At 36.5% G+C, this 18141-nt stretch overlaps 1 protein-coding gene across 5 annotated transcripts in view; it reads right to left on the minus strand.

Annotated features, from left to right (window-relative positions):
- Window positions 1–18141, minus strand: part of DACH1 (dachshund family transcription factor 1) — a 374062-nt gene that overhangs the window by 41854 nt on the left and 314067 nt on the right. For all 5 annotated transcript variants that reach the window (XM_057424085.1, XM_057424083.1, XM_057424081.1 and 2 more), the window contains one exon: window positions 10683–10834. In XM_057424085.1, the coding sequence (XP_057280068.1) occupies window positions 10683–10834 (152 nt within the window). The remainder of the gene's footprint in view (window positions 1–10682; window positions 10835–18141) is intronic.

Raw genomic sequence — 18141 nt, forward strand, 5'->3', positions numbered from 1 at the left:
GGTGGGCATAAATCTTTAAAAGGTGGGAGTCAACTTTTCCCAGAAAACATAAATTCACCATTGACTGTGCATGTATCTAATGTGAAAAAGCTATCGAGAAAGGTTTATTCTTTTTTAGAGATAAAGAAGACATGCCTCCATCAGGCACTTGCTGTGCCAAAACCAAAAAGCCGTGCCATTGAAAAAGAATTGGCAGGCTTACAATCACATCATCTACAAAATGCAAAATTCAATCTCTAGCACAACTCAAGCCAATGGAAATTACTAAAGGGAGAAGGGCTCTTTTAAAGGGTTGCCATTTTTCTCCTAATCGCTGTTAACTACTATTTTTTTCAAATATTTTAATATTTTTTTTAGAGAGTTTCCAAGAAAGATAGTTATTGGGATGCTAAGCAGAGGACAGTCGCAAAGCAGGAAGATACCGCTGTTTTAAAAAAGTCCATTCCCTGACCTTGTACAATTGTTATCTCACAGCAGAAACAAACCACAATCACCTCTCAATTTCTTGACTTGGGATGGTTGAAATAAACTGTAACTTATTTTGCTGTTATTATATCAGAAAATACTGATTCAGCATATTCTGAACTTCTCAAGAATTTGAACTTCAAAGTTACTTGTTTTTTTGCAAGGAAACAGGAAGATCCCAGCATAGCCAATAACTAATCAGGACACTGAAATAGGGTATGAAAAAGAAGAGGCAAAACTGAAACAAAACAAATGAATGTGGAATGAAGAAAGATTTTCTTTTCCATTTTCCAGAAGCCTGGCCATCAGGCTCTTAGGTCTATACCTGAGTCTATCCTCTTGAAGCTATCATAATGGAGTAAATAATTAAGCACAGTTATGTATATATGAACCTCCATGGGTATGAACCTAACTCTTCTATATCCTAGGCAATTCTCCTGACAACTCTAACTTTAGAGATAATTTGACCCAAGAGAGATTTAATTACTGATATAAGGCAAAACAATACCAACAAGAGAGAAAAAGAGTACTCCCCAGTAGCTCTGCTAGGGAAACATTCAGCTGACAGATAAAGGTTCATACTACAGATCTGGGTTCAGAACAACCACACTACACACACAAAATCAGGTCCCCCAACTCCCGAGTAATCTTCCTCACCCCTCCGGCATGCTTCCTAAATTGGATTCTGGGTTGCATGTTTTTTCATTAAAATGGTTTAAAATAGTTCCAAAAAGGAATGGAAAAAGAAGCCTGCATGATGATACTTGAGAAATGGAAAAAGTATTTTTCATGAGTGTTAGTCTGCGCATTCATCCCAGTATTCTTCCGAATGTCAATGCCTGCTTTGAAATGTCCTTCAAACTTCTAAGTCTGTTTTCAGAGCCTGTTGTTTTCAGTACTTCTCCTCATTCTTAACTGAATTGTTGCCTCAAGTGTTGCTCATTCAGAGCTTAATGCTTTGCAGCTCTATTACACTTCAATCTATTAAAGTCCACAGGAGCTGAAAGAATGACACACCTTCTGACTGCAAGGCCTGGGTGGTCACCAAAATTATATACACTACATAAACACAGAACCACATTTGAAAACGTCTATCAATGGTAACATACCTAATGTGCTTACAAATACACTTAAAGTTTTAGCAGTTTTCTTTAAGAGAATGAAATAGTATTCTAAAATAGCTAAAAAACAACGGTATTTTGTGTTGAATGTTAAACCTGGATGACTACTAAAGAAAACCAAAGCTCTACAGACCTATGCAAAGTAAAATACAATTTGAAATATTTGTAAAGCCTTTCCAATATATTTTGTAAAAAGTTAATATCCACCTGAATTCTGTTCCCTTCCCTTGCCATATTCTCCTACATTTAGAACCATCATAAACTTTGTTTTCTATACAGGATGCGCTTGAAATAGTAAGAAATTGAAGTAGGAGTTGTTTATCAATACCTGCTTCTGGCTTACGCTTAAACTCGAGTATTTTAATCTCCTCCAGCTCATCCCTTACATGAACATGATTCATCCAAATTATTAATAAACCAGATCAAGTGAAATTACATGAAAAGTATCTTTTAATGAAAAGTGTACTGTCAAGTAAATTTAAAGCTGCAAACCTCCTCCCAAATTCTTACAGTCTATCTTGTTTAACAAGAAAATCGAGCTGCTAAAGAAACTGCCATCTTTACTCAATTCAACTACATTCATGTACATGTTTCTTCTTCATCAGGAACAAACAATTAGTAACAAATGAAAGAGATCATTACATCAAGTGCCCTTTTAGATCACCCCTATTAAAACTTTAGTTTAGCTTTATTTTAATTCTAAGATACCAATTTCTAATTTTCTGCTCTGATTGCTCTTGTTGACTTATCTTTGAAAGATGTACTCTGAGCGCAAAGTCTAGAGATTATTTAGCAAGATGCCAATGTTGGCACCACTTAATGTGTTGATTGGTTGTATTATCAGCAGCAGTTTAAAATAAATTACTATCAAACTATCATTGTCTTTGGCTGACAAAACACAATATTTTGGTGTTCTTTAAATATGAAACAATCATTATGAATAAACATGGAGAATAATGCTAGAGTGCAACACCAATGTGTGTAATTTTATATTAAGAATTGCTGCAAGTACAAAGCTGCTAAAACCATATTACATTTTCTATTGAATTTCTACACCACACTTCCTCCCCCAACCTTTCCTTTTTTTATACTTGCTAACATAGCTAATGGTAATACATTACCTATTGCTACTGATTATGTCTGAAAAATATTAGCTTTTTGGAGCCAAGACCCACCAGGGACTACTTATAAGCTACACAAAATTAAGTTTCATTTTTAGAAGTTAAATCAGTGCACATCAGTACGCATCCAATGTGAAAAAAAATCTGCACTAGAGCCAAACTGATGCATATCAAAAGCGCTGTTGCTGCCAATGACAGCTCTAATGCAAAAATACTGGAAACATTCAATGTCCCTGTATGCAATAGAGAAGGGGGGGAGAAAACTAGCTAAGAAGTACAGCATCTAAAAATCATCAGTGCCCCTTGGAACAGGACTAGCAATTTCAGAGTTGCATGAAATTCTATTAATTCTCCTAGTGGATCAGCTGTAAAAGATTATACAAAATACAGTATGTCCAACTTGTATTAGCTATAGCTAATCCTCTAACCTGATATTAAATCAATATGCTGGCAATGACAATGGGAAATGCAGTGCAACACAGGGCATTAACAAAAAGAAAGTATTTCCCTTTAGGGTAGGTCAGATGTTATGGAGGCTGGATAATGATAACTGTAGTGAACATGCTCACATTCCATATTTGTTTTTAATACAGTATGGCTCTGTCTGGAGCCAGGCTTTAAACATGGCATGCCATTCTCCCCCTCTGTGCTACTGATAATAAATTATTTTTATTTCAATGTAATGTCAAAGATGAATATTTTTCCCCTGAAGATTTATAGATCATTCTGATTTGTTTTGTTTATTTTAATGCACTTGTTTTAATATTTTTCACTGATAAATTCTTCAGAAATGTCCCAAATAAAATGTTAAGTTTATATAGGTTTGATGTTCCTTCCCATTCTCCAATGTATCTGAAAACACCATCATGTTATGTCAGTCAACTGATCCTACAGGTTTGTCAAACCTTACCTGAGCCTTAAGGCCAGTATCCACCATCATTATTTTTAAAAAATATTAATAATGTGTTGCTCATGTTGAAAGGGGTGGAGGTAAAAGTATACAGAAGGTCTTTCTTTCTACACAAGCAATCCAGGAGGTTCCTCGATTGTGTAGAAGACAATTTCCTTCTGCAAGTAATAGAGGAGCCGACAAGGAGAGGTGCCATGCTTGACCTCGTGCTCACCAACAGGGAAGGACTGCTTGGAAATGTGATGCTCCAGGGCAGCCTTGGATGCAGCGATCACGAGATGCTCGAATTTGAGATCCTCAGGAGAGTGAGAAGAGCATGCAGCAAGTTCACTGCCCTGGACTTCAAAAGAGCAGACTCTGACCTCTTCAGGAACCTCCTTAGGAAGTTTCCATGGGATACAGCCCTAGAGGGCAGAGGGGCCCAAGACTGTTGGTTGATATTCAAGGATCGCCTGCTGCAGGCTCAGGAGTGTTGCATCCCAACCAGAAGGAAGTGCAGCAGGAGGGCCAGGAGACCTCCTTGGATGGATAAGGAGCTCCTGAGGAAAATTCAAATTAAAAAAGAGGCTTATAATAAGTGGAAGCAAGGACAGGTGGCATGGGAAGAGTACAGGGATGTTGTCCGAGAAGCTAGGGACCAGGTTAGGAAAGCTGAGGCCTAGTTAGAACTAAACTTAGCTAGAGGTATTAAAGATAACAGGAAGGGATTCTACAGGTACAAAGCAAATAAAAGACTAGGGAGAATGTAGGCCCCCTCAGGAAGCTCTCAGGAGAACTGGCTACACAGGATTTGGAGAAGGCTGAGGTTCTGAATGACTTCTTTGCCTCGGTCTTCACTGGCAAAGGCTCTGACCACACCACCCAGGTCTTGGAAGGCAGATGCAGGGACTGTGAGAATGAAGACCTTGCACCCACTGTAGGAGAGGATCTGGTTTGAGATCATCTTAAAAATCTGACTGTGCACAAGTCCATGGGTCCTGATGAGATCCATCTGTGGGTCCTGAAGCACCTGGAGAATGAAGTTGTGAAGCCGCTGGCCATCATATTTGGGAAGTCACAGCAGTCAGGTGAAGTTCCCGAGGACTGGAAAAAGGGAAATATAACCCCCATTTTCAAGAAGGGGAAAATGGATGACCCGGGGAATTACAGACCAGTCAGTCTCACCTCTGTGCCTGGCAAAATCTTCGAGCAGATTCTCCTGGAAGACATGCTAAGGCACATGAAAATCAACAAGGTGCTTGGTGACAGCCAGCATGGCTTCACTAAGGGGAAATCCTGACTGATCAATTTGGTGGCCTTCTATGATGGGGCTACAGAACTGATGGAAAGGGGTAGAGCAGCTGATGTCATCTACCTGGACTTGTGCAAAACGTTCGACACTGTCCCACACGACATCCTTGTCTCTAAATTGGAGCGACATCAATTTGATGGATGGACCACTCGGTGGATAAAGAACTGGCTGGATGGCTGCACGCAAAGAGTTGCTGTCAATGACCAGCAGGTTGAAGGAGGTGATCCTGCCCCTCTACTCTGCTCTTGTGAGACCTCACCTGGAGTATTGTGTGCAGTTCTGGTGTCCTCAACATAAAAAGGACATGGAACTGTTGGAACAAGTCCAGAGAAGGGCCACGAGGATGATCAGGGGACTGGAGCACCTCCCATATGAAGAAAGGCTGAGAAAGTTGGGGCTGTTCAGTCTGGAGAAGAGAAGGCTACGTGGAGACCTCATAGCTCCCTTCCAGTATCTGAAGGGGGCCTATAGGGATGCTGGAGAGGGACTCTTCATTAGAGACTGTAGTGACAGGACAAGGGGGAACGGGTTAAAACTTAAACAGGGGAAGTTTAGATTGAATATAAGAAGGAAATTCTTTCCTGTTAGGATGGTGAGGCACTGGAATAGGTTGCCCAGGGAGGTTGTGAATGCTCCATCCCTGTCAGTGTTCAAGACCAGGCTGCACGAGGCCTTGGGTGATATGATTTAGCGTAAGGCATCCCTGCCCACGGGAGGGGGTTGGAACTAGATGATCTTAAGGTCCTTTCCAACCCTAACGATTCTATGTTTCTATGTTTCTCTTTCTAGCTTCACATACAGTGTGTTCCATCTAACATAATTTAGTTAGCTACACAGTTAGATGTGACACCAAAATGGCCTTACTAGTTAGTCTGACAGTCTAACTAGATCATACCCTGTTTCCAGCAATTTCCCACAGTGAGTGAAGAAGGAAAACTAGAAGAAGAAGGTACACAGGCAGTGAAGCTTTCCTAGTCAAACCTCCTAGTTTCCACAGATTTGCATATCAGGGGCTTTCTTTTGCAATATTAGTTATTTATGGTGAAAACACTTTTGTGTAACATTGCTTCTCTTTTAGTCAGGAAATGATACATCATTTGTATGCTCTCATCATTAAAAATATCTAAGAAAGGCTTGCAAAAAACATCAATATGTATATATTTTAGCTAACTTCACGGGTTAATTTCTGAATATTTGCTACTCGCAGCTGACTACTCACTAACATAAGCAATGTAAGAGAAGACAACTTGACTATCTCTAAAGATTTCTCAAGAAAGATATTGCTGTAATATCTCAGAATGAATATCTTCATCACAGGTACAGGCATACTGCACAAATACAAATGATATTTTCCATTAATACTTTTTTGTGAAAAATCAAATAATTCTCTGGAATTTTAGCAGGAGATAAATAAGATAACATGAAGGAAACCTGAAATTTTTACTTTATCTAGTACTTGCAGTGTTTTTCTCTTGTCTATTTAGTCATAGATGGTAATAGTGCAGGATATACAATATTTTTCTCTTGTCTATTTAGTCATAGATGGTAATAGTGCAGGATACTCACAGCAATAAAGCCAGGAGTTTGCCTTGTTTTCATAAGGGAATTTAGTTTGCAATCATGCATTTCTTTTACTAATATCAATGGGATACTTTCAACCACTTTATATATCTCTTTAAAAATACTTAGCAACAAGATTGTGTCAATACAATAGTCTTGACAGAAAACATAGCTGTAAGGGTGCAACTAATTTATCCTTTAGACATTAATGGAAATTCAGCTTGGAGACTGTAAAGATTCAGACTCTAAAAGATTAAAATAATGTTATTTTTACTCAAGAATATTGCAGTACCATGAGAAGCTGTGGCTGTAAAATACTTTGGCATAATTGGGCCATGACTTAAAAGGTGAACTTATGCAAGGGCTATGGAAACAGCTTTAGCCTTCCCAGTAGCACCCACACAGCATTTTGCTGTGGCCCAACTCCCATCACCCTTCATCCTCCCTGCAGCTGCACATAGACTTTCAGCATTCAATCTGGAAGAAAACAACAAATACACATTGGAAAGGAACAGATATATCACTTAATTTAAGCTCTCTGGGAAAATTTATTTTCTTTTCCTTTTAGATTTGCAGATATACATCTGAGTAAGAAAACATGTCCCCAGTCTCATTTCCTTATTTTATGTGTGTATTAGTTTAATTATATATTGTTACAGTTTATTATTTGCATTTCAGCAATCCCTAGCAAGAAACAGGTTGTTCTGGGTACAGTATATTGTTATTATCTCCTCTTTAAATGTGCAAATAATTAAACATTGTATTTTTATTTTAGCAAGTATTTATGGAGAAGTAAGAAAAACACATATATGATATACAAAAGGAAATAAACCTAATTAGCAGAGCCTGGTGACAGCGATAGCAAATAGACTTGTCTAACATTTGCGTAAAATTATGAACTAGTGATTAGGGGCTACCCATTTAATTCTAGCATTGATGGAAGACTCTGAGTTGCTTGTGTTTAGTTGCTAATTTTAAAGGACGACTCAGACTTCCAACGTGAATGTGAGTTAGGCACCAAGTTCAATCACCTAAACTCTTCAGTGCTTGAAAGACTTTTAGCACATCTAAAGTGTTTAGAAATGTTTGCTCACATACCCAAAGCATTGTCCCCATGGGAAAATTTAGGATCCTGCTTACCCTAACAAAAGATCAAAATTAGAGAAAAATTAGCACCCATGTAGTGCCCTAATTCTGTTCGCTTTTAAACCTGGGCAAGTTCTAAAACCTCTTCTAGAGGCACCCAAGGTCTATATTACATAGATCATGTGGATCCTGCACCTCACACAACTCAATATACAGAAAGGGGTCACAAATAGCTATATATATAAACTATATATATTAATATATAATATATAATACATGATATATGTAATATATATTATATATAATACATATATATACATATAATATATATAACACATATAATACATATAATATATATATATATAAAATAGCACAAATATCTACCACAACCATGCTCACTGGTGTAACCAGATGCTGCTTGCCTATGTATTCATCTGACCATCATATTTCTAAAATATAGGCAATCTCCACCACTACTTGAAACAGGTTGTGCATGCACCCCAGTCCCATGACCTAACAAAGATGTACACTTGCATTTCTCAAGCAGACATATATCCTTTCTGTGAAAGGACACATCTGTATTTTCATCATACATCACCCTGGGAAAGAAAGAACAGCGTTTACCAAAGCCACTCATCTAGCCTTTGGCTAGATTTGTGCTACTTTCTGTTTCAAAAGCATCTTGGTGCAGGACACAGGAAATTGACTGCAGGCCAGATGATCTTCTGGGGAAAGTTACATTTGGCTCAGTTGCTAGCACAGCTTCAACAAGAGAATGGTGAGGGATCTTACTGCTCCGCCTCCCCTTTGAATCCATAACTCTGTACTGAAAGGGATGCAAAATTCATCTGGACCATATGACAGCAAAGAATTTACCCAGTAAAAAGAGTTATTCTGACTCACATACTGAATGCATCACAGGTTTCAGGCAGTGCTTATGCATTTCTTAGAAAAGTCAAAAATTATACTGCAAGCACACACAAGTGTACAGAAGTTCTGCTTTCCACAAATCCCACCAATGAGCTCAAACTTGTAGTCAAAAACCTAAACCTCAGTTCTGGAAGTGCCAGTAGCACAGTATGCCACTCATCTGTGGGCCTGGGGTAGCCCCTTCTCCTTGCAACAAATGCTAAATACAGAAATAATTTTAAATGGCATAGATTACAGAAATTGACAATATTGTGCACAGGTTATTTTAATAGAATCTACTGTTTTAAAGAGGATACTTAACTTTTTCTACACAGATGGGATTTTTTTTTGTTGTTGCTGTTGTTAAGAAGTGGTTTTCTAATGTTGTCCTGACAGAGACTAAATCTGTGGGGGAAAAAATGCCTTGATGGCTGTGGAAACCATATAATGAAATGTGGAGATAGATACAGTGAAAAAATCCAAAAGGACTTATGTCCCACCTCTTTACCCTGACATAATTTGTCATGATGTGGAATCCCAAGGTAAGGAGTAGTAAGTAAAAAAGCCCAATGAGGCATAAAGAAGTCTCAGATTTCTTTACTGCATTGCCTTTTATTTAGCTCCACACTCTGGATAAGATTAGGTTGTTAGGTTGTTGGCTTTTCATCTTTTTTTGTTGTTTGGTGGGTTTTCTTTTTTGTTTGTTGGGTTCTTGAGTTTTTTTTTGGGGGGGGTCAGGGGAAGCAATGAATGAATTTCACTTTACATTTTCTGTAAAACAAAACTGAATGCATTCTTGGCAAATTAATCCTGGTCATTTACCCTAAAGTAGCACAGCACTTTCATATTCGATCACAAGATTAGCTAACCTGTTGATGCTGAATGGTTTGCTCATTAGGTTCCTGTCTAGAGACACTGAGTGTACGCATTTGTCAATAAAATTACTAAGAACTTTCCTGTACATGCATGCACAGCTAAAACATTAGATACTTTCTAACTGCACTTTTTCCTTCAGAAGAAAATACATTCTTTATAGATTGCAGATCTTGTAGAAGAATGCTAACTTGCAGAATTACAGATTTCAGTATTTAAGACCCCAAGTCTGAGAACCACAAAAAGCAATCATACTCTTTCAGATCAGGCTTATATAGCAATACTTAATTCGTAAATAGCAGTATTTTTTCATTATTAGATCTCAAAACATCAAAACACTATCAATGAATGGATCATATACTTTTCATAAAACAATTCTGAAGTGCCATAAACTTTAATGAGATTGTTTAAGAAAGTAAAGTGAATAGGATTTGGCCCTACTTTTTCATAGCCTTTGCTGAACAGGATATAATTGATTTTATGTATTTGCAGGAATGAGCAGGGAAAAATATTGTGACAATCACATTAAAAGTTAGTAGCTGCACAGATGAGGCTTATCTGGAATTAATACAATATGGCTGCATTATTTCTTGCACTATCATTTGGCTTCTTCATGCAGTGTACAACCATACTGCTGCAAAAATTCCATGTGGGGAACACATGATCACTGAATTTGTGGACAAACCGATTCTTCATTCTAATATGAAACACTAACATCTTGCTACAAACTACATGCTAGTGTATACCTTAAATAATATTTGAATCAGGTTGTACTGTATACACAACAGAGAACTTGACTACCAAATATGAAATCTGCATAATATTTGGTAATACACTTCTGTGTCTATTGTTTGAAGATAGTGCTGTAAGTGAAATGAGCTCATAGGTATAAAAGAAGTGCTTTTTGTAATGCTTTTATGGGAGACACACTTCAAATAGCTTTAAATATCAATCCATGTTGGCACTCCAGCAATTTAAAATAACTATTTATTAAAGAAGTGTTTCTCTGCTTAGTAAATGAGATAAATTTAAACAGTAAGATACATTTCAACACCAAGTAACAAAAAGAGCTTTTAAGACAAATGTTGTTAAACACACCAATGTAATTTTCATCAAGTTCTCTGCTGTGGTGTAATACATAATCTGTATTTTTATTTAATGTATCTGACAGCTTCTAAATTTGTTTGCTGTGGTTCTTTTAAAACCTAAATTACTAGGAAGTTTCAGTAAATTAGTTGATTCAAATGATCTTATGAACAAATTAAGCTAGAATGGTTCTATTAATTTAGACAAATCTGCAACTGGCACCTCTCCATCCCTTTAAGCTGATCTACAGAAAGGCCTACCTGGATGTTAGTCAGAAGGGTCTCTATGGAGGACAATCCATCAGGAAATAGAAAAGGAGATGGAAAACCTGGAGGTAGTGGTTGCCCATGACCAGTTAGAGAAAGTTTGTCAAGGCTGTCTCTTGCGGTTGGTGTGGAGAGCGGGGTCTCATCTGTATGTGATTGAAACAAAAATATAGAACAAGTTACGCTTGTCTGTTTTTATTAGACCTCAGTAATGGCTTCCCTAGTGGTTTCCAGAACATTTATTGCAAATTGGTTCCTGCTATCAGGAGAGAATGCTTTCTGCTGAATTTTCTTTAATGAAAAAGCTGTGGAGATACAACAAGATAACATTAATGAGTAACTTTATAAGCCTTTTAAATGCAGTCTCTAATGAGACTGACTTTACAGTGCCATAGAATCTTTTTAAAACAAATATTATCTCACATATACTTGTGATAATATATTCAGGCTGACTTTATGGGCACCTTCCCAATTATCTCATTTTAGTTTGTGTTCTATTTGGATTGACAATAGAAGATTTTCTAGCATGACATATATTTTGTATACGAGAAATATCTGAGTATGAGGCATCCCATACAATTAACTCTTCCCACTCTTAATGGTTTCACTTACAGCCCAGAAGATTCAGCAACACTGAGAAAAGCTACAGGTCCTCAATGCATTTTTAATCAAGAAAGTACACCCGATTCTCACAAGTGAAACATGCTTTGAACAATACATGAAATTAACAGCATGGTTACAATCACTGGCCTAATTTTTTTAAGCACAGACATCTTCTAACAATTAGTGCTAAATGCCTTAGTGGAATCTTTGTAACAATCAGATCTGATCAGTACTGACATCACAATGGGAAAAAAGTCCCACAGCTGTAAGACTTCTAATATTAAAGTTTCACAGATAAACTGTGAATGGATTATAAAGTAAACAAAAATAAATAAATAACCCCCACCCCACAATTAATAGAAACTTCAGTACCCTGCCTTGTCTTTTCTTTTTGAAATGTTTTTAGACTACTGTTGATATGATACAGAAATTTAAGTCAATTTCTTTGCACCAGATATTAATCTGAATTCTTCAAAAGGAAAACTAAGTATCTATACATATAGGTAGATACATATATCTATACATACTCTTCTTACCAAGGGCTCAATCATTAACTGACAGTTATTGATGTATCTCAATACAATACAAGGACAGCAGAATATATTCCTGGTATTATGCAAACCTCTGCACAGCTACTTGACTACAGAAGAGTCTGTCAAACTTGCTCTTTTCCATTATGGCTTTGATCATTATAAGACATATATTTTGAGGTATTTTAATTTCATTTACTTTCTGCATTTTAATGATGGTTTCAATAATAATTGTATTTCACCAATTTATCCTATCACATACATTAGGAATTGTTTTTATTATATGGAAGTTCTGATTCTAGTTACCTAAAAAGCTCTCTCTTTGACTGGTTTGAAGTACTTTCCGAAGATGACGTAGGATAGGACCAGGCAAATTTAAAACTGCAGCAATGAAGAGTTAGAGCCTAGGCTTTGATGACCCCAGGACCAGAAAAACAAAATTCAGAGTCCTAATTCATTTCAACAATGCCCATCTACCATTACTGCAGAAGGAAGAAAACTCCATCAACAATGTTCAGGTGCAGATTTCATGCCCCATTTACTCACCAGCTCTGTTGTGCTGGTCAGTATTTACAGTGTTAAGGTAAAAGTCTCACCCAGTGTGTCCCTCCACAGAAATACCCAAACAGGCAATCGGACACCTGCTTCTGGGCTTGTCCCACTTAGCTCTTTCTGTAGCCAGTGGAGAGAAGCAGACACCAGTTTGAAGTACTAATCCATCTGAACTATCACAGACGTCTACTACAGGAGACAAATTTTCCTCTAGAAGTGGCTGTAAGAAAAGCCTAAGCTGACTAGCTCAGATGGAAAGTTCTACTTTGGCAAGATCAGACCTACCATGGAAGGTGTTCTTCCTACTTCACTGTCTCTCAGGCTGACAGTAGCATACACAAGGAGGAATAGCCTGTTTCATGTCCCCTATTTGTCACACCTTGTGCCACAATTACTCTTTTCTCATAAAGTCATAATTCAAAAACTTATAAAAGTAATCTTTGCGAAAGGAACTGGTGTTAACAAATGAAAGCTTCAGGCCCTTCAGAGTCATAAAAAATATTTTCATCTGTATTTGAGTTTTCCAGTCATGTCACAAAATGCTGAAAAAAAAAACGGCATTAGATTAGTGATTGTATCTATCTACCTTAATGAGATTCAAAGCAGGATTTGATGTAGTCTGTGGATGTATCCTCTGACCTCATCCTATACCCACAGCAACATGGACATCTCTCTAGTAATTTTGTAGTAGCATACTGAAGTTTGGTCCTAAATTTATTTCTTTTCTCCCCAACTTTTAAGCTGTTATAGAAATATTCACCACTTCATGAGAAAAAAATAAATTAGGTATTCCCGGGTATTGCAAACTAACTTACAATTTTCATATCATCCTGTTAGTTCATCTTCACAAATCCTATTCCAGTGTGAAATATCATTACCAAATGTTTTTTTTTTCCAAACTGCTGTCAGAATTGCTATGCTTTCATTAATCAAAAGAAACAAACCAAAATTTAAACAAAACTGGTTACGCAATACACAGTATGATTGCATTTTTTTTTATCTTAGCTGCAAATATTGCTTTCCCAAATGATTCCTACTCAACATTAAAAAAAAAATAAAAAAATTGCACACCCTCTTCTGTGTTATACCACTGAAATTTTTGGCCACTCATTTATATCAGGTCCAGTGAATTTCCACTGAAGGTATTGGACTTGCGCAGTATAGCATGAAAGAGTCCAATCAGTAGGATGCATGGTAGAATTGATTCATATAAATGAGAAAGTAAAGTAAAAAAAAACCAAACCAACACATCATTTGCCTCTAGGTTTTTCAGAGCAATGAGCCAATAACCTCTCATACTTTCTAAGACAACTTAGAATTTTACGAATATTTTAGATCTCAAATTGTCAAAATATTTTAATACCTACTAGATAAAATTGACCAACTTAACAATTCCATAAGCCTTAAGTCACTTAAAACTATGCTATTCCATGCACTTACTGTGATACAGAAAGCTCCCAATACAGGTCTTGTCACCGAATTTAAGCAAAACATTAAATTTTTTACTGTATTACTACTTTTAAATAAATAGATCTTAAGTTTGCTGTACTCTGTGCATGCGCAAAACATGATGTGAAGTTTGCAAAGATGTTCATAACAATGCGTGGTGCATTTTTAAAACAGGCAAAGTAACTCAAGAAAGGTTAAAACTCAAAATAACATCCAAACTCTAATGTTATAATAAATAACAGAAACAAATTTACACTGAAGAGTAAGACTAGAGAGCTGAACTTACTATGAACTTATTTTAATGAAACGTCAACTCAGAAAAAAAAAGCCAGACTAATGTGACTTTGTTTTCTTGATATCCCATGTGAAATAAACTTTGAGTATGAGTATGTTTGAAACAGCAAATGTACATATTATACACAGGAAGCATGGATATTTGTGTATGTGAGATAAGCAATGATCGAGAAAATCTTGAAAAAATGCATTTTTAAGAAAAACCACATTGTAAACACAGCCAATTAAAACATAACTACATATCTTAGTAGTAAAATAATATGACCTCTTGCCATTAAAGCATTTTAAAATCTTCCATTCCTGCAGAATTCCTCTTTTCTCAATACAATGAGGTATTTTTGCTTCCAAGTAATCATTAGCCTAACATCTTTTAAACTGTTGCAAAGAAACTACTAATGTTCCTCTTAACGTAGTAGCAGAGAAATGCTGCAAAACTTATGAGCCCTTGCTGGGAGGCAGAGATTTGGCATTTTCAGTCTAAATGCATCAAAAGAAGCATTCTCAGACAAGTCAGGGCAAGAGGGGAAGAGTGTCAATCTACAACTCCATTGTCAGAGTTGGGAGCACAACAGTGTAAAGAAAGGGGCGTGAGGAAAAGAAAGAACACAACAGAACAAAGAGGTGTCCCGCCCTGCCGTGGCTTGTGCTGAGAACTGAGGTGCTATAAATTAACAAATAAAGAAGGACAGGACAAGCTGTTACCCAAGCTTCTACAGTATCAGAGCAGAGATGAATATGTGCCTTGACATACAAAATAAATCACCATAATAAGCAAGTCTGAATGCAACATACCTTTTAAAATATTTGCAAATGCTACATCCACTCCATCCATTGTTTCTCAATTTCCAAAATTCACCTGTTTTCGTCAAACCAGATTTTATCTGCAAACAGCAGCTGGTTTGGGCCAAATACAACATTTTTCACTGTATTTGGTTTGTTGCCATTCTATTTTACTCTTTCACCAGATAACATGGAAACAGACATCCTGAAAGCTGTGACAGCTATTTAAACAATAATAGATGAATAGAGGTAGCCATTCTCTTGTCTTTGTTCCTAAAAGCAAGTAGGATAAGTTCAGACTGGTCACCAATCAAACTGGAGAATACTGATATTGCCAAGTTGTGAAAGCAAGTGACAATAGCCAGCTCAAAAAAAAACCAAAAAACAGAAGTATACTGATTACTGTCTTTCTGTAAGCACTTAATGTTTTATTGTAATGCATCTTGATGCTTTGTTGTTCTCCGTAAAATATTTCACGTGTTTGCTCCTAAAACAGGCTCATTCTTACCATTTGAATGATGAAAGAGGATCCTGTTTACACTTTTTGCTATCATAAATCTGGTGCATACATTTTTGTAGAAGCAATCTATTCTATCTGGCTTAATACAGTTCCGGTTCATGTTGTCAAACATCCTTTAGTACCCATTTTTTTATATTTCACCTTCCTCAGAGTTAGAAGTGTCAGGTGTGAGAAGCTCCTCTTTTAATTAATCAATAATTGTTGATTTATATTAGCACAAAAGAACAGAGGGTCCCGTACCCTGAACTGAAACATTTAACAACCTGAGGCATACTAAAAATAAAATAAAATAAAAAAAAAATCCTCTTGCTCAATTCCAATATCGTTTGCCTGCTTTAGAGATTTGGTCATTCAAGATTCACCCTGCACATAACTAGGGGCAATGTGAGGTGACTGTGAAGGTTGTTACAAACTGTAAGAAGAATGTACTGAAACTAACTCTTATAAAAACACTGTTTTTTTTCAATCTACATTTTAATTTCTTCTTTTTATGCTAAAAATAGTTCTCCAGAAAATCCAAATTATTCTGAAATAAAAATATTTACTGTTGGAAATCAGGGAAAATATACAAAATATGTAAAATAAAAAATATAAAACTAGACTGGCTTGCTGATTGTTGCTTCTGCAGCATTTAAAAGAGGCTGGTGCTCTCACAGTTAACAGTACTATTGCAAATGCTGTCCACTGAGCTGTTCTATTTCTTGGCTTGGTATGTTTAGTAACTCACGAATAATGAAATACAACTAAAAGATTGGAATCCTACATGGAAAGGACCATGGCTACTAAGATTATGTTTCTTGGATGTGTATATTGCACATGATGGCTTTATACCTGGCTTTATACATATATTTGTGCAAAACAGGTCTTACAGAACTCATCCATTTGTGTAACACTTCCACCATTATGGACTGACCATTTTCATAAGTGGCATGGTTTCAAAATATGCACAGTTTCACTTAATGTAAAGGACTACACAAGAGCAAAGGTACATAAGAACACAGTTATATATGTCCACTTCGGAGGTAGGTTTAGATGCAGGACTTGTCCGTCAACAGTAAGACTCGTTTACTGACAATTCTGTCTGATTTTAACCACTGAAAATACAATATTCTAGCTTGATAGCTGTCCTTTTTGGAAAGAGATTTCCAATTGATACATTTCCAGTATTTCTTTAACCGTTTTTGAAGAAAATGTGGTCTCTGCAGATCATTCATCACTGCTGCATTGAGGGTCATTGAGGTACTGCAGTTGGAGTTGTCTCCATAATGGCAAATAAGAGCCAGATGGACAAGCACACACTGAACCCAAGGGTAAGGACCATTTTTTCTCCCCAGTTCAGTGATATCCCTTCTATGCTGATACCCTGTAAGCCAATTTATCTGTAAACACAGAGGGAAAAAAAGGAATATATTGCTGCATGGAATTGGGACGTGGGGGTTTGGGGAAAGGGATGACTTGACAAGGAGACAGGGACTAATCAAGAAAGTGAAGGAACACTTTGCTGAGAAAATAGGAAAGAAGGACACTCAAGGTGGCTAAGCACTTTGGAAAGGGATAACAGCATTGGGATTATGTGGTGAAGGAGGGAAGAAAGAGCGCCCAGGAGCAAGGCACGTATACTGACTCAGCAAGAAATAAACAAAACATCCAAAGTTTTTTTTTAAGCAGCATGTTTTGTACAAGTAATTCTGCAGTACTTCAAGAACTGTTTTTCAACGTAAATTAAATTTATAGTTGTCAACATAAAAAATATAAAATTATGTTCTTTAAAGATCACATTTTTTAGTTTTGTTAAGGAATTACTGGAATAACTTCACTATAACTGCATGGAAAGAGTTGCAAAATATATCAAAAAAGCAAAAATGTAATTAGTGGTGATGTTCCAGCTGCGAGGATTTCTTCAGGCTTTTTGGACTAGATCAAGTTGAGTTTATTCTTCACTTTACATGTCCCTAGGAGGGCCTCAGAGTCAATCAGCACAACTTACCTAATTTTCTCTTTCAATAAAAGGATTATTTTAATAACCTTTATCTTACTTTGCAGCCTATTACTGATTAGGGCTGGGTCAAGCAGTATTTGCTGATTTATTTTTTCTAAGGATTTCACAATATTTCAGAATAAATTGTAGTTCTTATTTTTAAACAGATGTATTTTGCCATACAATAGAATGTTAAGATGCCCGAGATATTTCCACTTAAGCACTCTGGCATCATAACGCCACATAAGGTGAGAAACAAAAAAACATAAAAATTACCCTGTTCATTCACTGAATTTTTCATTCAGTTTCTTGAAGTGCATGAAAGGGAAGAAATAGGATAGTCAGAGATGATCCGGTATATATCTGTTAATTATAAGTTACTATTTTCTTGAATACCTGACAATAACTTATACCAACTCTGAAGAAATACAAATTCCTAAAGATAAAATGACAGAAAGGTACACCAAGTATGTTATTACATTTTTAAGAGTATAGTGGTATAAATACAGGGCACTATAATATTATAACCTGCAGTACTTAATTATAAGAACTATGTACATTATTTCTTTTTCAAAGATCCTTACATGCTACTGGCAGGGGTTGGATGCAGATTAAGACCATCTGTTCTTTGGATGCCGAAAACGTATAAATGTATTTTACTGATTTATGTCAAATGTCCCGATTAGTACTCTGGAAGCTCCACTCCATCAGCCAGGCCATACATAGTACTAAAAAAGAATGTTTCTT

Source organism: Pezoporus wallicus, unplaced genomic scaffold (genome assembly GCF_028554395.1).
Source record: "Pezoporus wallicus isolate ANWC-B61680 ecotype Strahan unplaced genomic scaffold, APGP_CSIRO_Pwel_v1 contig_16, whole genome shotgun sequence".
NCBI lineage: Eukaryota > Metazoa > Chordata > Aves > Psittaciformes > Psittacidae > Pezoporus > Pezoporus wallicus.